The following is a 24359-nucleotide window of genomic DNA, read 5'->3' as shown; positions in this document are numbered from 1 at the left end:
GGCAGAGTTCAAGAAGCCTTTGGACAGTGCTCTCAGGCACATGGTGTGATTCTTCGGGATGATTCTGTACAGGGCTAAGAGCTAGACTCAGTGATCCTTGTGGGTCCTTTCCGACTCAGAATATTCTGTGGTTCTATCAGCTTGGGGGCACAGTTGACACCTGAACTGCTCAGACATGCTTGGAAAGGAATGATCTTGACAGAAGCTCTGGTGTAGGAATTTGGTGACTAACCCAGTGGGCTTCAAATAAAACTTTTCAGTTTCAAAACAGCAAAGTTCCCTAACAGGAAAGTTAGCAATACAGCAGAGAGGTATATTTTATGTCTTATACCCAATATTGACTGCGGATTAGTAGGCATAAACTAATCAAACAAATGAACCCAATGGCTAGAGCAGCGTTCTTATTTTGGGAGTTTTTCCATGTCAAATTTCCTTGTAAAACCGTCTAGCTGTGGTTTCATTTTCTTAGGAACAACACAGCTGCTTACCTTTGGTATCCCAGGCACATTTTCTAAAAAACTGATGCCAAATCATCTTGTTGCTAATCAGACTCCAGGAATTCCCATCAGTACTAATGGGATTCTGAATGCCATCTGCTACTGCAGGGCAATTTTCAGTTAAAAATAAATGTTAGCAAAGAGTGGTCCTTCCTATTGCAGAGCTGAAAAACATAATCCTAAGAATCCCATGTCAAAAGACAAAGAGAGTCTGAAGGTTGAACACTGACCTTACAGGCCATCAAAGGGCTCGTAACAGTCAAAGCTTGAGGAGAAATCCATTTTTTTGCTTAGAAAGTAGGACAGCAAAATGGATGTTGAGTGAAGGCAACAAGGCAACAAGGGGTAAGAGGTATGGAAACACATAGTTATTCAACACAGTAATCAGCACAGTAAAAGCTCCTTTGCCAGCCCCTCCACTCCTTCAAATTTAAATTTCACAGCAACTATACATACCACTTTAGAAGAGAAATGGGAAAAAAGCACTCCAGGGTGTCTCTCACAAGAGTAAAGGGGAATCTTAGGTAATTGGCTTTAATGATCCAAGTTTATAGTCTATGGGGACATCAGTATTCCCACTGCTGAACATGGTTTTACAAGTTCAGAGTCTCTTTTGCACATCATGTTGAAAAGGTGAGAGAATCGGAAGCCAGGGCTCCCACAATCTCACACTGAATTGTTGCATCACATCTCATCTTAAATCTCTGCCTAAATCTTCTTTTGCATGGAGGTGCTCCCTGGATGTATCCTGTCAGCTTGTTGACTTGTCCTAGTTTGTACCCTGTGGAAGGTTATCCGTACAGCATTGTCACAGCAGGATGTTCAAGGTCTGTCTTGGGCCTAAGGTCAAGAAAAGGAAAATTTTCACCCCAGTGGATGACGGTGAAACCCAGGACCTGCCAGAAACAGTACCTTTTTGGAAATCAGCCATTAGCTGCAACCAATGAAACTCCATCAGTTTTACAAGTAGAAATTCTCTAAGTCCAAACACAGTGAGCCACAAACAGGTCAGTGAAAAGTCAGTGAAAAGACAGCATGATCATATATTCTATTACATCAGTACAATTGAAATCAAATTTAGGTAGACATAGAATGTCAGAGCTGGCATTTGGGAAGCTGCTCGGGCAAATATTTGCCTTGAGAGTTGTTCTTCCATGGACAGAGAATGCTACTACCCATTGCAGAACACAAGGGTGATTATCCCAGAGATCTTCTACACACATTTCAGCTCTCCCTAGGTATGATTTATAAAGAAAGAAAGTACTCACAGAGCGTGATGTGTGCTCAGGATTCCTTGGAGGTTTCCCTCTCTAACTCCTCATTCAGCTTTTCATGAGTCTGAACAACATATCCTGTATTGAGTGTTGTTCAGGAAGGATTTGGAAAGGCTTCTGGGAGGAAGAACCTCACCTCATCCCCTCCTGTCCAAGCACAGAGTCAAGAATGAGGACTACAGTATGTGTGAGGATGGGGCAGGAGTCTATTTTCATGTTCAGGTTGTTTTTGGTTTGTTTTCCTAGGAGGACGTCCATCTCTGGAAACTGGAAGGCAAACACAGGTTCTGCGATGCTAGAACAGATTGCAATGACAGAGAGGTAAGGAAGAGGGTTTCAAGACAGTGTTAGCTGTACTTGGGTTAGAAGGGAGGAATTGTATTTGAGGCTTTGGTTAATTGAGAGAACTGGTAAGCGAGGTCTCCTGGGAGGCTGGATAAAGGAGTTTAAAAGACTGAGTGTTTCCTTAAAAAATACTAAGGACACAAAGGCAAACTGTCCTATTTTGAAGAACAGACTGAAAGTACAGCTAGAAACCAACATTGCTAAATCATTAGATCTCTGGTGAATGTAGCCACAGGAAACAAGCCCAGCATGCTGAGGTCAAGCACACCAGCACAAACATGTAGGATAAAATCAGAAAGGTCAAAGCACAAAACAAGAAGTAACAAGAAGTTATTCTAAATACATTACTAATGAGAGGCAGACTCAGAAAAGTGTTTTTCTTCTGCTTAACAGAGGAAAAAAACTGTCAGCTGAAGCACTGGAAACACTTTTTTGCTGTAGTCTCCCAGAAGTGGACGCTGTTTTAGCTGAACAGAGCTGAGGGAATTCCCTTATGCATCTTACAGACTAAAATTTGCAGATGGTACTTCCATATCTTCAAATCACTGTGATATTTGCTAACACTGCAACTCCATGACACTGTAGACTCATGATAACATGCTTTACTGTAACTCCCAGCCCTATTCTGCAGAACTGCCATCAAGTCACTTGTTCTCGTCACTTATTCTCCATCCTATTTAAGTAGATTATTCACGAATTTATAGACTCCATAGATGACATGTAGGCACTCACCTCTCGTGAATCTAAGATTTTTTCAGATTACACTTCCAATTTGTCAGGATCATGGTTAATTCTAACTCTGTCCATGTTTGGGCACCGGATTTGAAGAAAAATAGCAAGGAGCTGGAGAGAGTCCAAAGGACAATAAAAGGAACATTCAGAGAAAACATAATCAACCAATGAGAAAAACATGCAACAATTGCCTATTTAGATGGGGAATCTCTGTATTCTTTCAGAGCAGATTAAAGAAATGTCTCCTCTTCAGGGTATGAGAGTTGTGGTGGTGATCATCTGAGGTCCCTTCTGCACTTTTAGCTGTGTGAAACAGGGAAGCCAAGCCAAGCCCCAGATCAGACACTGAAGGTGACTTGACGAGACCCTAATAGTACTGTGGGATCTGGACATTACGATGCATACTGGTTATTTATAACACAGCTGAAGATAGAGAGAAGGGCAGACATTACCTTATTGCAGTGCTGTAAGACTAAAACCCAGATTCCTGCCAACCTCTCACATTGCATTTTGAAGGTTCATTTTATAGATGTAGTACCACAGTTTACTACTCTAGCCTTATCCAGCCATAAATGCAACAAATCCCGTTGAAATCTGTGAGTCATCAGTGAATGCAACAGGGCAAGAGTGTGCTGAAATGCTCTGATGAGTAGGAGCAACTTGAAGTAGCTACTGTAGTGAACAGTAATCCAGTGGATCTACAAGCTCAAATAACACAAAAATGGCAGTAGATCCTCTGAAAATGGAACCCCTAGTGCATGTGCATAAATACACTCTTCTTCCCCATAGCACTACTATCACACCTCAGCAGCCCTGGTGCTTCCCAGTGCTCACCTAAGGCCAGAAAATGTTAAAGACATGCAGCTATCAAGGTCTCTGGCATGAGAAACAATTACCTAAACTTGGCTGCTGAGCCCAGACACCTAGAGATGTCCCTCAGGAACAGAGGTGGTGCCCACAATGGTGCCCCTTCACGTGGGTCCACAGCATTGCCTCCTACCTGGCTCACAGGGTCCCTAGTTCTCCTACTCCTTACATTTCTGACTCCCCCTCAGGCACTGTCTTCCTTGGAGGTCTGGGGTGAACGTACTTGGTCTCCTCATTAGGGATAAAAGAGCACCGGTAGTCATATAAGTCATAATCTTGCTTCTTCCCAGAGACATTGTGTTCACACAAGTTGATCATTATATTGTCAAGCTATGGGGACTCTGGCTGGCTTCAAGGACGTAAACTTGTTCTTTGGCCAGAACGGCTCTTTCCCCAGTCCCTGTAGGGTCTGCAAAATGTCAGTGTTTTCATGAGACTGTGGCCTTCCCTCCCCTCTCTGCATCTTGTCATAGTCCTGCTTACAGATCTGCTGTTCCGAGATGATTATTTTTATTTAAATGGCCAGGACTGCAGCACAGCTGCACAGGAAATAAGACCAGGCTGCCTCATTCCCTCCTCATTTCCACAGTGGGGGGATGCAGTCCCCCTGTAATACGCCTCTTGTCATTCCCTCTTCTCTTCTGACACCAGGATAGGTAAGGGGGCACCAACTCACTTTCCCATCCTGAGATGGCTAAAGAAAAGGACTTCAGCCTTTAGCTCTCCCTCTAACAAAAGAGTGCCTGGTCCATGTGATGAGACCACCTGACTAGGAGCAACACCCAGGGGATAGAAGAGAGGCAGGAGATTGTAAAAAGATAAAACTGAAAGTAAATTGTAAAACGCAGGAGCCACTGGCTTACAGATCAGGGAGGGGATGGCTACTAGCTAAATTCAGCACTCACTTTCCAATCCTATTCCAGTCCCAGTGTGCAGGACATCTTATCAGGAGAAAGCTGCCTGCATAATGGAGGCTTTCAGGCAAAGCCAATACAAACGCTGAGGGACCAACACTACTGGGAGACTAAATGAGCTAAATATTTATAGCTTGGCTGAATGACAACCAACTGGAGATCCGATGTAAGCACTAAGGAGGGAAAGAAACATTTTAAGGTGGCTTTGAGGGCAGAATTGAATCAATATAAAATGAAGGGAAACTTTAGGCAAGATTTTTTTTTTTTGCACCATCTTCTGTGCAAGAGAGGGAGGCAATGACCCAGCAAAGTATAAGAAGGATGCCCTGTAATAAGGGCTCCCAAATCTCTTTGTGTTGCTATGGGCAGCAGGGTGGGTGGCTGTATTTGGTGGAGTGCCCAATGACAAGTAATCCTAGGCCATGCTTCTGTGCTTTCTGCAGGTACAGACTCTGGGCAGATGCCTGTGCGGAAATGTTTGGAGGTCTTGACATCTGCGCAGTCAAAGCTGTCCACAGCAAAGACGGAAAAGACTACATCATTGAGGTGAGAGCATGGGGAACCTGAGTGCAAGTCTGCTTCGGGAAGTGTATCAGCAAACATGCTGCATTGGAATTCACACCCACCAACGTGCTTGCTTACCCCTACACTGCCCTGCAGTCTCTGTGCCTCTGTGCCGACCTGTACCCTCAAGCTGTGGCCCACGGATGTGTAAGAAACTGATTAATAGTCCCAGCCAGACTGGCAGATGTGCAGCAAGGTGTTAGGGCTGAAGTGCCTTCATTTCTCAGTGTGGACTGTGAAAGAAAACGGAGAGCCTCAGAGTGCTTGGCCACCCCAGCCTTCCAGCCTGATAAATCCCCAGAGAGCAGAAGCTTATCTGCATGGGTGCAGATGTGAAGCTGCCTTCTTATCAAGCACATAACAGTCTGCGAGTGTTGCTGGCAGCACCCAAACTTTGGTGCATCTCAGTGCACCATTACCCAAGTTCCCAGCTAAGCACTCACAAAGCCAGTACCCTTCTCATAGCTGCTGGTAGGGATCAACAGCATCATCAACAAAGACTCTCATATTCAGCCCAACCTGAATATAAGCACGAGATGATGTTATAGTAGTGGGCAAGTTAACCTACCCCCATTACCCAGACAGAGGTCCAGCAGGTGATTTAGTCCATTAAAAATCTCAGTTTCTCTCTAAATGAACCTGTCTCCTTCAATCACTTTAAAGGGAACCTACTAACAAAAATCCTAGCTGCATCTAATTTGAAAGAGGAAAATAAATGGTGAGAGTGTAGCAAAAATTCCATAAGCAACAGGAGCAACCTGATTTAAAAAGAAAAAAAAAAAAAACACCACAATTGGTGTATTTTCTAAACTCTTTTGCCCAGATGGCATTCATTACAATACCAGGCCATTAAGACAAAGCACCACCAAGTTACCATGGCCAGTGTGTACTGCAAAATTTTGTGTTCAGATCTGGGCAGACTGTGGCTCTGAGAGTTGAAGTTCAATGTGCTCCTTGCCAGGCCAGGACGCAGACATGGAAGATGGGTAAATAGCACACTCAGATTATCTTAACAGGGCAGAGACGGAAGAGCTGGCCAGAAAATCAAAGCGGAAACTGAAGAGATGCTCTGGGGTAGAGAAAATCTGGCAAGTAAGCAAGTGCCTCTGTCAGTATGAGACCAAAGGAGGCACAGCATCTGACCTGCTGTAAACTCCACCAACACAGAACAGCTGAGGGAAATGAGCAGAGCCAGCCTATGGCTTCATGCAGGGGTGCTGACACACTGGAAAGCTATGTATGGGAGAGCAGTCCCACCCGCTGAGGATTGGGATGCTGATGAGAACCACATGAGCCCTCCAGTGACTGCGCATTCCTGCATTATGCATCTGCTCTCCCCAGGGAGGGGAGCAGTGACCTGTCAAAGGCCATGTGATATAAGTGTGCTGCCAGCAACTGAATGCTGCTGAGCCTCTGTCTTTCCTGAATTGATGGGGCTGGGGCTGATGGGTCTGCTCCCGAATGCAATTCATCAGCACCTAGAGGAGCATCCCTCAGAGCAGTCTGTTTCCCTGCTGTGCCCTTTTAAATCTCTATGTCTGTGTAGCTGGGAAAGGAAGAGTAAGAAAGCAGTCTCGCTAGAGACAACTGTAAGGGCATTTGGACTGTGTCCATACATGGTCAGACGTGAGATGTGGTTTTCATATCCCTGCATCTATTCTTGCACATAAGCCTATGTACGTGCACACATGGCTAATTCTGAGCTTAAAGATTATATCCCTCCGTCTGGGTATGCCTCTGGGTTTTCACATCTGCCACCATGTGCGACTGATCGGGTGAAAGGCACATCCACACACTAACAGCCATCATCAGCTTGCACACAGAGAAATGCACGCTAATACTCCTCTCTTTGAGACCAAGGTGAACAGTAATGGAGCTAATGCGACACAAATCAGAAGAAACACAATAGTTTCAGATGGGTCATACAGAATTATCCCAGTGGAGAACCTGATTGAGCGGGCCTGATGTATCAACATCCAACAGGCATTCAGGTGCCAGGCTGATGGACACTGTTGGGAAAGGAGCAGAATAGTGCAACATAAAGAGCAGAACAAAGCCAAACCGGCACCTTTTCTACTTTATGCAGATCTGAGGGACGTGTTGACAAGTAATTAATTGCCTCCAGCCAACTTCCCGGAGTACTTTTCTTGGTCTGAAACTGATCCCTTGTTTTGCTTTTTTCTTTTGACACTGGGAGAAAAAAGTTATCTGACAGTGTGACAGTTGTATTTTCTTGGTAAGAAGGAACAGTGTGCTGTGACATTTTACAAGAAAGCACGCCTAAATGGGCTAAACAAATAAGGAATTTGCACAAAGCAATCACTGGCAGTAATTAATTTAATTTTCATAGTGCAAAGTAGTTCTTCAAGAAAGATTCACAGAGGTAGTGACAGGCAGTTCTATGAACTGAGATTCATCACAGTGGTTTGTTGCAAACAGAATCAGATTAAGACAGATGAGCGATCAGCATAGCACAAGAGTAATCTTGCACTCATGGTATTTGCTCTCTCTTGAACTTCACCTTCTTTTCTTTTCCCATGGCAAACAGCAGAATCTGTGACGTTACTGACCTTCAAAATATTAGCACACTTAAGTACCATTTGTATGGGTCATATTGAAACAGATTATGGACTTATTAGTAAACACTGATAATTCTTTTTTTCTCTGCTCTAAAGAACTTTGTCACTTTGAGGGAATATTCAGCATAATTGCACTTGATCAGAAGGCCAGCACTTGATCAGAAGGCCAGATCATCGAAACAGTGCAAATTCTGTACCAGTGTTAGCAGCTAGATTCTCAAAAGAGCTCAGCAACATGTATGGTTTAATAATCTCCCTATTTTTTGGATAACCTAATCTAATCTAATATTTCTACATCTCTGCTGTGCTGAAAAATATGAAATAAGTAGAGGGCAAGTGAAATGGTCCATGTGATTTATTCTTTAAGCTAAGCCCTACCCACCATACACTAAACTGTGTTACTAGTCATGCTCCTTGCTGCCCTGCAAGGAGCCCTGTCCACCCCTTCAGCACTGCCTATCATTTCTTTTGATATGTCTAATCATCAGTTTCCTTCCTTCCTTCCCTAGAAATCACCTAACACTCCACTCTTGCACATCAGAGAGTGGAGTAACAAGCCCAGCCTTCAGGCTTCAGCATCAGAGAGGCAAAGGGAGAGAAGCGGGATGGGGTTTTTCTGAGTCTCTTCTCTGCCTGACCACTTCCCATCACCCCTCATACACCTTATCAGGCAACAGCAGCTGCATCAGGAGCAGCCACTGACCTTGGGCAGCTAAAAGGTTGGGTCCATATGTGCCAACATCTTCTTGTCTTGCCCAGCTGTTCTGTCATTGCCCAGGAAGAGATGAGTGCAGTCTGTCTGTGATTCAGGTGTTCTTCTCAGCCTTTGATTTATTTCAATACTAGCTTTTGTATCTGCCCAGTTCCAGATCAATTCCCCTTTTCCAGAGGACAGGCAACATGACAAGTTCAGTGGCAACCAGCATGTGCCAAAGAAACCACTGCCATTTTCAAAGGCCTTTCCTTGTGCATTTGACTGTTCACTCCTCAATATTCTGTCTCCCACATCTCGTATTCCCCTGCTAGAACTACACTGCAGGACAGCAGATACTGTCATGCCTGGTGCACCTTCACTGGTTCATGTGGGACCAGTTCATTCCCCCTGGTGCCTTTCATTTATAAAGTACCATCTTCCCTTGCTCTCCAGGCACTTTAGCCACAGAAATGGGGAAGAGCAGTCCCTAAGATGGGGAAATCAGTTCTGGGGGCCTCGACACAAAAAGAAATGGACCTGTTGGAGCAGATCCAAAGGAGAGCTGTCAAGATGATCTGAGGGCTGGAGCACCTCTCCTATGAAGACAGGCTGAGAGAGTTGGGGTTGTTCAGCCTGGAGAAGAGAAGGATCTGGGGAGATCTTATAGCACCTTGCAGTACATAAAACAGGCCCATAAGAGAGACAAGAACAAACTTTTTAGCAGGTCTGTTGCAATAAGACAAATGGTAGTGATTTTAAACTAAAAGAGGGTACATCTAGACTGGATACAAGGGAGACATCTTTTTACAGTGTGGGTGTTGAAGCACTGGCACAGGTTGCTCGGAGGGGTGGTGGATGCCCCATCCCTAGAAACATTCAAGGTTGGGCTGGATGGGGCTCAGAAGAATCTGACCTAATTGAAGATGTTTCTGCTCATTGCAGGGCTATTGGACTAGATGGCCTTTAAAGGTTCCTTTCAACCCAAACCATTCTGTGACGTCATGAAATGCAGAGTTTGGGGTGTTTTGAGCAGAGCTGTCTCTCAGTGAGTCCCATGGAAGGTTGGATCAGGGAGCTCTGCTCGCCTGGCTCTTTGCGGGATAACGGCATCATCTAGTGGCCACACGGGTCCCTCGCACGGCGCGCTGCAGGGAGATGGGAGACCTCTTTCCTCACTCGGGAACAGGGGATGCCAAATTTTCCTTTAAGATAGGACTGGACAGGAGGGAAAACTGTGCAGGAACCTCCCGGAGGGCCCCCAGAAGCCCTTGGCTAGTGAGACCCAGGCCGTTCCCTGACACTGCGAGGAAACATCACATTCCCCACCTCATTTCTTAACAGAAAAGCAGCTAAGTGAATATTGGAAGGAAAAGCCACATTGTGTATTTAGCTGAACACTGCCATATAATTTTCTAACCTCCTTCTTTCACCCAGTGGGCCAAGTAGGCCATGGATATAAACATCAACCCATTCTTCATGTGTACCCCAGTTAAAACTTCCTAAGTAGCTTCTCCAGTGTTCAAAAAAGACATATATAGAAATTAAGCAAAACTATTATTCTGCAAGAAAGGAGCAGAATACTAACTCAATGAACTAACCTCACTGATTTCCTCTTCTTTAAATCTAAAAAAAATAAGGGTGCAAAACTATCTATTTCCCTCCAAGAGTGGACTCTTGCAGCCTCGCGAGGGTGGAGTGCACTTCCGACTGTTATCTGAGTGTGAGTCAGTGCTTTTCTTGAGCTATGCAACCTTTAACTCTGCATTTTCAGGGGGTTTAATGTTTGCTTTAAAAATAAAAGCAAAATAAAATAAACTCTTCCAACCCTGGTATTTTGGTACTCTTATATTTACTCCAGCTGAACCTTAACTTCATCATAGTACAGTTCTTCCTGTGGGATTTAGCTAATGCTTGCAAAGCACTTGATTTATGATGAACCGTTGAAAATTATGTTCAGGACTGCTATACAGCTGAGGGTCTGCTCTGCTTTCATTATTACTGTTGCCAGGCCATTTCTTACCTCAAAAACCCTTCACCAGTTTTCCTTCCCCCATCCCCACAGTCTTGCTTCCCACTTTCCCCAGCACAGTTGCAGAACTTGCTTGGGAAACAGTTGTATTGCAGCCAATATCAAGAGAACAAGCAGAGAAAAAGTTTACTTTCCTGCACTGGGTGCTGTTTTGGTGACATCCTATTCATTACACATCTGTGGTGTTTATTTCCCCTCTCAGGGTGCAGTGCTTTGTGTTGATTAACCCCAAATGTTTCTGGGTTTTCTCCAGTCCCTGTTGCTCTCATCTCCTCGGGTCTCAGTGCATTTTGGTTCTCTTCTCCTCTGGCCCTTTCAGCTGCAATGTCACCCCCAAATACTGTGGGAAAATACCAGAGAGACCTCCTCCATCAGAGGCATCTCCTCAGGACATGTGAAAGAAAAAGTTTGTATTTAGTTGATTTAGAAAGCCTCCAACTATCAGAAGTCTTGGCTTGGCTTCCAAGTGGTAAAGGGAAGGAAGATGGAGAGCTGGGGGAAGTACATGCTATTTCCAAAAAACCCTAAGTGAAATTCCATGCCTGGGGAAGTCAAGCATGTTTCAGAATGAGGAAAGTGGTGACTACAGGTGTTGGCAAGGATGTGGAGACACAGAACAGGTTAATGTGAGAGGTGAGTTGAAACAGGCATCTGCCAGCAGGAAACCTCCTTACTAACTGTTGTTTTTGTCTCCTGTGGCAGGTGATGGACAGCTCAATGCCCCTGATTGGGGAGCACGTAGAAGAAGACAGACAGCTTATAGCTGATCTGGTTGTTTCCAAAATGACTCAGCTTGTCGTCACTGCTGGATCTACACCATCACCGCTGAGGCCTTGGGTATGAGTGAACAGAGACCTTGTGGCCAAGTTATTTCCCTGAACTTTTTTCTCTCTCTCTCTCCTCACTGAGGGTATCAGGCAGTCAGACATCTCGGAGAGCTGAACAATCCCATATGGGAGTGTATTGGGCAGACTGACTCCTGCTCTTCCAAAGAAGTCTCTCAAACACTCTTTGAAGTGGGTGCCCCTAAAGAACACATCTCTCTCCCTTACTCTCCTTCCATATGTGTGACATCACATCAGTAGCATGTCCATGCATCTAGACATTCTGACTTGCTAGATTCATGGGTTCATATTGAGATCAGACATTTTTAGAGGTTCTTCTAATGCCCAACTTCGTTTCCATCTACCACCATCCCTGAGGATGGGTTTTGTTCCAGTTTTTGCATCCCTGATGAAAATCTGTGCTTTCAAGAACAGAAAGTGAGAATCTCCACCAAGACTTGTTCCACTGCTTACTGCAGCCTTTCTTCATTGGTGGTGCCCTATGCCCCCTTCATCAGGAGGAGGCTTGACTAAGGCTGAATTCGTATAAGATCCTCTCACTTTTGCATTTAAACTGACCCCTGAGTGCTTCTTGTGTACACCATTTTGAGTTTCAAATGCACCTAATTTTAGTGCTGCATTTCCCAGTGGCAGTTCCATGCAAATAAAACACACCAGAACACAACCTGTTTATCCAGGTGTATGTGCTACTCCTCTCTCAGTACCTAGCAGGGGGCCAAACATAAAGGTTTGAGGACAACAAATCCGTACAATAGAAAAGACAAGAGAATAAAAAGGTTGAGGGATAGAACTGATTGCAATGCACTGGTAAAATTTTCATTTCCACTTGAGACAAAAAAAGCAGGAGAAGGCACTTTATGGCGCTCTGCCTTTGTCAGATGACAGTCCACTCCTGCTAAACCAGGTCCCCACATGAAGGGTATTCGGGGTGATTCCAGGTTTTAGCTAGAGTGAAGGAGTAGACATTTAATAGACACTAAAAATGCTCTGAGGCAGGGAAAGTGATACAGAAGGGACAGCATTTACTCTGGCCAAAGAGGAATCACAAACTGCCATCTGAAATAGCCAAGATATAGAGTATATGAACTGAGAGTAAGGGGAAACCAACAGAAACTGAGAACATGGACAGATGCATCTGTTTTCTATGTCCTTAATATACCGGTGCAGTATTGGATTGGATTACAACAGACCTAAAATAGGGCCAAAATAAGAACAAAACAAATGGTCTTGGAGGGATAGGATGTCAAATAGAAGAGTCAAATAAGAAAAGCGTTTTCATCAGGAATACAACTTAAAAATATCTGTATATATAATCAAGGAAATCAAAGCCACAAGCATGTTAACTAGAGTGTTTTGCTGTAGAGAAAGAGCTTGGTGCCACAAACACTGCAGAAACTGCACACAACACAGTTACTGACATAATGTTATAACAGCTAAAAATAATTAAATATGAGGCCAGTGAGATGCAGAACTAGACATACAAGTGAAAACTTCTGCAAAAAGAAGAAAAATAGCAGAAGAAAATAAGGACAGCAGTACTGAATACATAGAAATATGAATTCTTGAACATCCTATGGGTACGAATAGAATAACCATACAATTTGACCTCTCTATACTAGTCTCTGGATCAAGAAAAACTGAGAAACTATGAAACAGAGTGCACAGCTCTGACAGAGGTGGAAGAAGGAGCAAACCATAACAGTGTGAGACTACAGCTATCAAGAAGCAAATCAAATAGCACAGTGGGACAGCAACTCAGAGGGAGGAAAGAACACCTTGGCATTGCCTTAAGAAACACCCAAGTACAAATTCAGAAAGTTGATATGTACCATTAGGTTTGATGTCCAAGGGACAGATGCAATATCAGAAAGTAAGGGTATGACACAAGCAGTTAAAAAAGAAAATTCATCAACTCCCTAGTATTAAAAGTAAAACTGCATGGATGCTATTTGAGAGACCATTGTTTTCCAGTATGCATATATACATTTCTGATTGGCTCCTGATTCAAGAATGTAGGAAATAAACTTGTAGAGATAAGTGACAAAGAGGACATTCAAGACAGACAGGGGAAGGGGCGGGGGGGTGGAATCTTTCAAATTTGGAAATTTGACATTTAAGAAGATCTTTATGCAGCATCATACAAGTAATAAAAGGAAATGTAAAAAGGATAGAAATTGATTTTGAAGAGCAGATAGAGGGAAGAATGAAACAAGAGTTCAACAGAAAATGGAACCCTACCAAAGAATTGGTGGACTCTACGGATCTTCCAAAGTTAAGGGAGAAAAGGAGGGCAACAGGGACAGTGTTGTTACTCTAGCAAATTTAAATGCTGAAAGCGGCAAACTTTTTTATCTACTTATAGTTTTTCCTGATGAGAATGACAGGGAAGAGAACAAAAACAGTTATTAAATCAGTTATTAAATAGATGACTACTATTTTTAAAAATTCTTAAGCCCCCAGCCCCAGATGGCTATGTCCAATGAACTGGAATTAGGAAGTGACTAAGCTGCCAAAAAAAACTATGCAATACCATTAGAAACAGTTAGTGCTCTAGAGGATTGTTGGCCAGCAAATACAAAATATGTGTTTTAAAAGTTGTAAGAGTAATTTAGAAAAATTTAGACAAGCCATAGACCTCATGAATTATCTCAAATGATAATTTAAAGAAGAATACAGAAGACTGATAAACCAACAGAACCACAGCTTAATACCTACACATATTTACATTAGTTTTTTACAAAGAAAAAATGTCCCATTAATTTCCTTTTGATTCTTTTCCTCTCATTTCTTTGAGAATTCTTTCATAAAGTGGTAGATAACAAGCAATCAGTCAAAATAATGTAGCTAGTCAAAAAAAAAAAGCCTTCAGTAAGGTAACAGACAAGAGCTATTAAAGAAAGAAAGCAGAGAGGGGTAAAAGGCAAAGTTTTATTGTGGGGCAGAAGCTGACCTCAAAGACATAGATATGAGAGATTTTAATTCTTCCAAACAGATAGCAGAGCGGATACTTCAGGGATATTAAGCTTGGCCATGTTGAAAAATGGGTTGGTTGAGCCCAGGACAAATTTGTTTTCATGCCTACAACTTGAAACCTGGTTTCATGGTTACAGCTACAGTTCTTCCCTTGCCTTTCTGATCCACTACCAACCTTTCCCCTCACAATTTCTCTTTCAAAGGCAGAAGGTCTTGGACTATTTCTCACCCCTTCATCTCTGAGTCTCGAAAGCCTGTTTTGCCTTCATCTCTGAGGTGCCTTGACTGGCCATAGGGAAAGGCTGTAGAGGTGAATATGAGATTTAAGTCCCTTTCTTCAGCTGGTCTAATCACAATGTCTCATAGTACCAGGATGTCTCATAGTGTGATAATAGAAGTGTGATAATGGCCAGTCTTCGCGAATGAAGAACCAGGGAAGGTCTTTCCACCTTCCAGCCTGCGCATTGGATTTTTTAGGTGAGACACAGTGTGCGCGGAACTGAGCCCACCCTTTAATCCTGAGGTTCATCTGCCGGGGCCAAGCGAGCTTGGTGGCAGCGAGGTCCTCAGGATGTCTCATAGTTTTAATACAATAAATTTCCACCAACATCAAGGCAAGATCTAGTGTCCCAAGCTATGTAGGACTAGGAGCTATGAATGGAAAATTCCCAGATTTTCCTCCCCCATCCATTTGCAAGTCCTAGATAATTAGTGTAAAAGATGGGCTGGCAACCTCGTCACATTTATGTTAGTCAGTTGAAACTAATTTCAGTGTTTCCAACTATGAAACCTTTCTTCCTATTTCCAGAATCACTTAGCTCATTCTCCTGACCTTCCAGGAGCCTTGAAGACCCTTTTATCATGATATTCTCCATGTAAATAATCCGGCATGTACCAGCCTATCTGTCTCCAGCTTCCCCTGCTTTCATAAACAGTTTTGTGCAATAGGATTACTCAGACTTTTGTTAACTTTGGACTGGCCCTTTGTGCAGCTTTTCTGTGTTGCTTAATCTGTTTATTAAAATATCTGTCAAAAAGACTAAACAGTGAGAGAGAAGAAAGAGCAGATGGCACCAAACTATTTGCGTTAGTCAGAACCGGGAATGGCAGTGAAGAACATCTGACAGAGCCATGTATGTTAAGGCACAATAACAGCAAATGAAACTCTCATATGGAAGACTGAATGGTAAGCTAAACTGGGAGTAGAGAGAGGCAAAGCATAAACAATCTGCAGATCTTTCAAGTGGCACCAGGCATTCCCTTGAGAAAGACTTTGTCGCATATGGGCTAATGAAAACCATTGCTCAGCCAATACTTGTGTTGACAAGGGAAAAGCAGGAAATTAGGATGCAGGAGAAACGAGCAAGCAATGTATACAGACAACCCAGATATTGCTTCATCTGGAAAAATGTAAGCAGACCCACCTCTGGCATCTGCAGAAGGAATCACAAAGCTGGGAAAGAGAAGTTGGTGATGAAAACAATTAGGGGCTTGGAAACATTCCCATGGAGGGACTGAAGGGATTCAGTCTCTTGGCTTTAGAAAGGAGGTGAATGCGAAAGAGGGCAGAGAAGATTTGCAAAATAATGAATGGCCTAGCAGGGGCAGGTTGTGAGAACTAGTCTCAAAACTCAGAACAAAGCAATGGAGACAAGAAATGGGAAAGACAGTGAGGCTGAGTGCTGAGCAAGACTCAAAGGGGCTGGGTATAAATATCAAAACAAAATATCTGGAACTGTTGCAAAGATTTTGCAGAGCAGATAATAAGCTTCATGTTTCAGGGTTGAAGCTGGCCCTTGCTTATTAGCAATCAAGAGAAGACCCCTTAGGGTAAAGAGATGATTACTCCATAGACATTTCCATGGTTCATCCCTCCTTTCTTTGGAACATCTGGTGCTGGCAACTGTCCAAAATGGGAGATGGGACTCAGAGACCCCCTCCGGCCAGATTCATTTGGTAATTCCTGATTGCCTAAAAAACATTTTAAACTGTAACTTCATTGTTATTCCCTGTGAGCAAACAAGTTCTATGTTCTTTATTACTCACCTCTCCATTTTAGTCCCATGAGATTTTACCAGCCAGATGCTGCATGTGTGTATGTGTGTATTTAAGGAACACTTCATGACTCTACAGTTCCTGTATTACCTCAGGGCTTCTCTTTGGGGACTCTGTATTAATTGGAATGGCTTTTTTTTCCTCTAGCCTCCACAAGTTCAGCCAGTGTCAATGAAATCTCAGACTGGACCTCCACTTGGACAGCTGTCACAACCACGGCCTCCTCCCCAAGGTACAAGTTCTTTGATTCCCATGACAGTGATGACTGTGAGTCCTATAAGTTTGCCTTCTAAACAAAAGCTATCAGGACAAAGGTTTCACTCACTTTCCAATTTGCTGTCAAGCAGGCAGCAAATTCAGTGTGCTGCTAAAGCAGACGCTGTCATATTCCACAGCAGCTCAAAAAGTGGGATGAATATTGGATACCAGATCCAATGGATATTCCTGGTAGGACTTGGCTCAGCAAAACAAGGCCACTGGCACTAGAGTAGGATTCTGGGCATGGAGTATATTTGTGTTTGCACAAAGCTGTAGTGGCTACAAGTGTTAAGAAGTGATGGGGAGTATTGTCAGGCCTGGAACAGACACCAACATGGGGATGTCAGGATCCTTGGTCCATCTGTCCAGGTGTTCCCATGCCAGCAAGAGTATACTCCCAGCTCCTCCTGACAGCAGTAGCAGGTTTGACTTCTGTGGCTTGGTCAGAACAACAGGTTTGGCTTATTGTCCTGATTTACACTGAGGTGATGAAGCATAGGGTTGCCCCAGGGATACCCAGGCCACACCAACCACTCAATTCACATGCCACACCAACCACTCAATTCACATAACTGATTAGACCCTCATTTTTGCCACCTTTATCCCTTCCTTTCTCCACTCTAACCTCCTACCAAATTAACACTCACCTCTAACTATCTTTTCCTCATTGGTCACAGTTTTGCTGCATCCGAAGTCTAGTATTTATGATACGAAATGCATCTGTGTAATCTTGGCATTACCTACTATTACTGACATGAGCTGTTGGCTTTGCAGGATACTGCTCCCCATCTGTCTCCAGTACTCCCCTTCAAATCTCTGGACAGTTTTTTCTCACATAACTCCCCATACCACCTGTGAAACCCAGCCAGTCCTCACAACACTATCTGTAACTTCTGTCAAGTTCTCAGAGTGTTGTCTGTCATGTCCAGCAATTTCTCATGTCACATCCAATTGTTTTCCACTTCCTCTTCAGAGAGTCTGCTACCACTGCAGCTGAAGCCACCCAGAACACATAGTTCCAGCATGGATAGTGATAGGATGGAGTATCTCACATCAAACTGCTGGGTCCATGAAGGGACTGCTGACCCAAACCAGCTGTGTCAGCTTTCACTTCCTGCAGAGCTGGTTCTCCAGTGACTCTTCCTTCCCCAAGCAGGATGTGCTTACCAAGAAAAAGAAATACCAGATACATGGAAGGGTAAAACAGGTCGAAGTAACTCCCTTAAGGGAGAGTGGAAGGGCTTCTCGCCTTCAGGGAAAGTGGAGGCAGAGAAAGAGACAACTCCATAAGAGGGCATGACACCAATTTTAGGCCTGTAAGAGAGTTTTTTCTTCATTCTTCCCCATGAAACTAAACTGAAGAGTCTTCCCCCTTAGCAAAACCTGTTCTTCCATGTAGATGTTTTGTGCTTGTTGTCCGTCACGTGCACTTCCTCACATTTATGTCTACATGTCCCTTTCAGGTGGCCCACGCCAGCCACAAGGATCTCAGCCTACAAGAACAAATGCACCTCCCCAGCAGCGGCTCTCTCCTCAGGGACAGCAGCCCCAGAGCCCTCTGTCCACTTCCCCTCAACAGCAAAGGTCACCTGGCTCTCCACAGCAAGTCCGATCAGCAACTGGATCCTCTCCAGTCCAGGCTTCCAAGGCAGGCGCATTCCCTCCACAGCAGCCTAGACCTCCTGCCCAAGGCCGGGCTCCAAGCCAGCCAAGCCCGACGGAAACATCCAAACAGCAAGCTGTCCCACACCCACACCTCAAGTAAGTGCTCTGATAACCTGCTGCTATCTGCAGATACCCTGAGCTGACAAGAAGAACATATCACCTGCTGTCAGGCAGTAGTCCCCAGGGACAAAGGCCTGCATAACTGTGAGTGACTTCAGAGGTATACATAAATACCCCTGGGCATAACAGGCCACCACTGACCTGTTGTCAGGAAGAACAAGTTGTATTTGACATTGCTAAAAATTCACATTCTTCCTCTTGTTCTTGTGCTCATTACTAATCATGTGCTCTACCCTGGCCATATCAACACAGCCACTGCCTTTCCAGTAGGGTGTACACTCCTTACAGGCTGTAAACAACACAATATTGCACAGAAAGCTCAACAGGAGTAATTCCTTCACTGTTCCCTGAATGCAGGAGCCACACAGCTTCTTTACTGGGCAATTTTTTGCAACTAGTAGCAAAAAGGCGGGGGGCCAAGGGGAAGTGGAAGCAGCCCTACTCTTATATATGAGAAGTGCTCTTCTGGAGCAGCACACAATGATGAATTATTGTGGATGATTGGTAGCAGCCTTGGCTGTCACCCTTCATGGAGCATATCTGGCTGGCACCACGGCAGGAAAGATTGGCAAAAAAAAGTCTGATGCTGACAAAAATTAACACAAGAGTAAACCGGTATGAACTGGCCAGAACAAAATATAGGCTAGGAATGAGAAGACAATTTCTAAGAATCAGAGGAGTGACATTCTGGAATAGGCTTTCAGTGATGATGTTTACATTTGAAAGGCAAACCAAAAGAAGTGTACTTAAGGATCAAAATGTTGGTGTTAAGGATGCAGTCACCACACTATACATATTTCAGGTACTTGGTTTTCAGAGTCTGGTCTTGTGGTGGATACCAATTACTGACGAGCAGAAACCACTCAGTGCCTAAGCATGGCAGTGGGGAAAATTGGGAGATTTACTTTAAAAGCACAGTCCTGAAGTTGAACACTAGCAGGTACATACCCAGCAGGAGCAGTGTGGCCAGCCAAAAGACCTGCATTATAGAGCTGACAGTCAGAGCACACAGGCCAGGGAGGGCAGGCAACAGCACACATTGCAGGTAACACAGCTACCAACCTGCCAAGCCACTTGTGCTCTCACAGCTCAAAGGACAGGGCCATCATTCAGCTGGTACAGCTTATGAGAGACTTGTGACTCCCGGTATGAATCCATTCTTCTGTATTAGTAGTGAAATTACTTAATGGTTCCTCACAACAGCCACACCGAATGGCAGCTGCATACTTTTAGTCAGATGTTTTCATCAACTCTCACCAGTCTGGAGTGAGCCACTTGCCGATGTCGCATCCTCTCCCAACTCCCCATTCCTGGGTGTCTTAGCACATGGATATTATCCTTGCTAACCTCTCCTTTTATTCTTTAATTTGTCTGTGTGATGGAACACAAAGCCTCAGTAAGCAGCTTTGAATTACCACCTTCTCCTGCTGAGCCAGAACTCTGTTTTCCATTTCAGCAAATCGCAGTCCCTGACAAACACCTTCAGCATATCTGAATCACCTCAGCGGGGAAATGCCAGCGAAGATGAAGCAAAAGCTGAGACCATCCGCAATCTGAGGAAATCATTTGCTAGCCTGTTTTCCGATTAACAGTTCTGCACCTGGATCTGTGCTTTTGTCAGCCCTCACTCTACATAACAGCATACCTGATGTCATCCTGGAATACACTCAGTGGAACCCAGCAACTTACAACTACCACCTGGGTAAAGGGAATTTAGAAAACTACAAGATGTTTTAATACAAAGCAAATATTCTAATAATGGTCTGAAAAGTGACTGCATAAGTGTCACTACATTGTTTTTTGTGCATAATCAGATCTGTTCAAATGACTGAGTTGTAAAGCAGATTTTACTCTTGCTAACTTCTGTGGAGTCAGCACAGTTATGATGGTGCAAACTGGATTTTATTTTGATTTGTACATAGTCAATACAATTTCTAACTTCCAATTACTGAATTCTTGTTAAGGTCAACCTTTAAAACATGGGCTTCTTTCAGAAACATATATGCAAAGGCAGAGTCAAGAATAAGTAAGTATTCATTGACTGACAAAGTGAGCATGTTTGAGCATGGAAAAACAGTGAACTGTGGAACTTCATGATACCAACTTCATAAAAGGTCACTTTTCAGAGCAAAACTACGTTCAAGTTGAATATGGTACCAGGCATCAGTAAGCGCCAAAGATGACATGAGCAGGTCATCCAGGTGGACTCCTGGTTTTTTCCAGATCTCTCTACTCACAGCAGATAAGACATCTCTGTTTCATGACTTGCATTTATGTCCCCTGCACACAATTCCCAAGTTCTGAGAGAAAAACATCATGTTCTAACCCTGTAGCCTTAGCACAAAAATAACCCAAGAAATGGGTCTTCCACACAAAAAACAACTTCTTCCCCTGCCCCTGAAAACACCAGAGTTCACATTCACAGTTCACACAAATTCCAGACAAAACCCAGCTAAACTCCAAGCACTTTGGTGACTTGGTCACATCTGGCTAAGTATGTCCCTCAGGAACATGCTTAATTAATAGCAGAGCTGATGAAGTGCACATACTTGTGTGCTGAGTGTTCCATAATACTGAATGGACAGAGAGATGGAGTGAAATCCTGTCTCCCTCCTTGAACTCCCACTGACTTTGCTGGGGTGAATGCAAAATGAATGCAAGGTGACAAACCTGCAACAGAACAGGAAAATTATACTTCACAAATAAAATGAGCTGGCTCCATCCAGAGACACCAAGCCGTGGGAGGGCATGTATGGGATTGCCACAAGCAGGACTAATACAATCAGTATCAGTTCTCCCTGACCACCCCTAAGAATTATTCTTCCCGAGAACCCACAGACAGATCTTTGCCAGTGTGCTTTTTCTCTAAGCCTGCAACACTGAATGAAGCTGTGGACGTGCCTGTGAACTTGGACATCACAAAACCGAGGAATGACACAAGCTATGTTCATGACTGCAAAAACCCACCCTGGGTAAATCCATGTATTTATAGCTATTTCTGCCAGCTGAGAAGCCCCTTGCACTCTGTGAGCTCTGGTTATAACATACCTAATGCAGGTGCCAGTCCTTGTCCCACCTCCTCAAAATACAGCTTCAAGGCCAGACTTGGCTTTGTGCTTCCCTTAGCAACTTCACCATGATGATACTTAGGAATGCCCAGGGAGGTCAGTAAGTTTCAAGGTAAAAAAATATTTGAGGCAGTGGCACAGATCTTTGCTGTCATTTAAACCAGAAGATCCCTAAAAGAGCAAAAGCAACAGCTGCATTTGCCATCTCGGATCTTATGATTCACTGGTGGGAATAAAGCCAAACATGGAAATCCTTCCTGCATAGCACCTGTAATGAACATCTAAATCCAATGCAGTCATCTGGACCTTGTATGACCTACCCCTGAGCAGGCCTTTGCACATATAATGGCAAGTAACAGCATAGCTTTTCCAGGTTGGAAGTCTCTCAAGAGGCACATCTGGATCAATGATTTATACCTCAAGGCCAGTATTACAGGACCACCTTACTCTCTGATGATTTGTTTCTGTTGTTATTTTCTTCCCTAGCTCTGTGTTGTCCTTCAAGGTTTGCTAAACATTTTACAATGTAGCGTCATAAATACATGTCATTGTCTGAGAAAAAAAAAAAAAAAACAAAACAAAACAGTCCCTTGTGTTTTGGAGTCTCCAGGAGCAATAAAAGAGTGACAAATGGGTTTGAGCAAGCATGGTCCCACTGGCAAGAATAGCAGATTAACAGGCTCCACTATATGGAGAAGAGGTAATACAATGCTAGTGAGAGAGGATTTCCTTTTATAACGCTTCCCTCAGCATGGTTTATGCCTTTCCCTACTAAATAGTCACCAGAGATGCAGAGTCAGAAATAAAAGTTTACTGCCAGAATCCTCAACTGCTCTATCCCCTGAAACTCTTTATGTCTCCCTTACCAACACAACATATACAAAAAAAGTAACTATTGACTAGTGTGACACGGCCCCATAAATCAACTCCAGTTCATCACTGAAACCACAACAGCTGGATCATTTCTGATGCCGCATTTGAACACAGCAGGGCTGTCCTCTGATGCACCACAGTAACAGGATAGCACTGCTGACTTGATACCCAGCAGTAACTCAAATCTCTTACCAGCTGTCACCTTTCCAGGGACAAACAAACAGAATTGCATCTCCCCTCCTCCTAGCTACAAGTACGAGCAACAGGCACTCTCAGCTTATCTTACTTATTCCCATAGCTCCTGAAAAGCATCTTTGTTTTTATTCACAGAAGTGCTTTAACGAAAACATTCAGTTGATTTCCAGAGTTAAAAGGATGAAAATCTACGTTGTGTCCTATGAATGTCCCAACAGTACACCTCAAGTCTACAACTCTGATGTTGTGGCTAGCAGGAGATTCACAAATGCATCATCCTAACCTCAAGTTCTCACCTTTGATACCAGGTTTCTACTCCAAAATCTCTACAGTCCAACAAAGAGACAAAGGAAATACAAGGGGTATATTCTCCATTTATACGAATGGAAAACTAAGGTATACCCAAGAGGTATTTAGGTACCTAAATGTAACAGCTGGAGTTAGGAGTAGTAAGAAGGCAACAGAAAAACTGGTAAATAGAGGCTACATTTAAATCACAGGGCAGACAAGCCCCACAGAATGCTTTGGGATCTTTCTCACACAGCTGTGAAAACTGAGCACCTGGTCAGAGCTTTCTTTTGTCTTGCTTGCTTTAATTTTCTTCACATGGAAGCCAAGAAACATGAGTAGGTTTGTGTGTTTGGATCCAACCCAAGAAGGTGCCGGGACACAGCTATGACACCCACCCATATCCACCACCTGGAAAATTAGTTTACATTTTGCTGTTTAGATATAAACTGAGAAACATCTTGGTTTTGTTGTCATAGCTAGGTGTGGTATTTCAAGAGAAATGTCATTTACATTCCCAGGCAAGCTAAGGTCCACAAGAACAGCAGTCCGACTTGTAAATGCAGAGTACTTTACTGTCTTCCACTAACCACAAGCAGGTACCTAAGACTTTACACCCTGTGTATGGCTCAGCTGCTCCACATGTGGTTGGTTCTAAGTTTCATGAGTAAGATAAAACAATAAATAGCCAAGGATAATAGTTCCTTATTTCCAAGTGACTGTTAGCAGCAATGTTAACAGTGCTGGGTACTGATGAACAGTACAGGTAAGAAATGCCCATCTTCAGGCACTGCATCTTTTGTGATTTCTCTTTTATAAAAGTTTGCAACAGGAATCATACATGCACTTCACTTAGGAGCTGGCAAATAAACAAAGTAAGCAGCTACTTTTAAAGTATTTCCTCTGTTTTGTCTTCTAATTTTATACTGTTGATCCCGAGATATTCACTTCATATTTCGTATCCTGTTTTATGAATAACAGGAACTCCTCTTCAAGGAACTTGACAGTTCCGGGTAAGTTGGGTTCCTTTACCTTTGGCTCACAATACCTTTACGACACTGTGAAGGACAACAATAAGGGGGAGGAATATCTTCGGGTCCCTTAGTGGTGTATGTGTAAAAAGGCTGAGCTCGTGTCTTCAAAAAAACACATTCAAATGACAAAATCCAGGATGAACTGAACATCTGGTATCAGCCTGGCAGAAGTATAACTTCATGATTGTCATCATGGCAGACAGAGCCCAATTCCAGAGAAGAACACAGCCTGCCAGCAGGGTGAGCCCCTGCGACTGTCATCGAGGCACTAGCAGCGCGAGTACCACCGGCACCACAAACCTGACTTATCTCACACGCATCGAGATCATTGTTCCCAGAAATAACTTGAAAAAAAAACAAAAAACAAAAAGGGGAAGTCACAGCTTTACCTGATAAAATAACTTGTATAACCTTATCTGAATATTATGTATTCATTGCTGAAGCACTCCTCACAAGGACAAGATGGTGCAAGACTAGTGCAGTGTAGATT

General features: G+C 43.5%; 1 protein-coding gene across 1 annotated transcript in view; it reads left to right on the top strand.

Annotated features, from left to right (window-relative positions):
• Window positions 1–24226, top strand: part of SYN3 (synapsin III) — a 196323-nt gene extending 172097 nt beyond the window's left edge. Inside the window, exons 10-15 of the mRNA XM_027886661.1 lie at window positions 2018–2092; window positions 5073–5175; window positions 11198–11332; window positions 16516–16600; window positions 18090–18387; window positions 19868–24226. Coding sequence (XP_027742462.1) covers window positions 2018–2092; window positions 5073–5175; window positions 11198–11332; window positions 16516–16600; window positions 18090–18387; window positions 19868–20000 — 829 coding nt within the window. The 3' untranslated portion in view covers window positions 20001–24226. The remainder of the gene's footprint in view (window positions 1–2017; window positions 2093–5072; window positions 5176–11197; window positions 11333–16515; window positions 16601–18089; window positions 18388–19867) is intronic.
• The last annotated feature ends 133 nt before the right edge of the window (window positions 24227–24359 follow it).

This window comes from Empidonax traillii, unplaced genomic scaffold (genome assembly GCF_003031625.1).
Source record: "Empidonax traillii isolate 1590-97213 ecotype Southwest subspecies unplaced genomic scaffold, ASM303162v1 scaffold191:size1449129, whole genome shotgun sequence".
Taxonomy (NCBI): Eukaryota; Metazoa; Chordata; class Aves; order Passeriformes; family Tyrannidae; genus Empidonax; species Empidonax traillii.
Note: the sequence above shows the minus strand (reverse complement) of the source record. Positions and strands in the feature narration are given on the sequence as shown.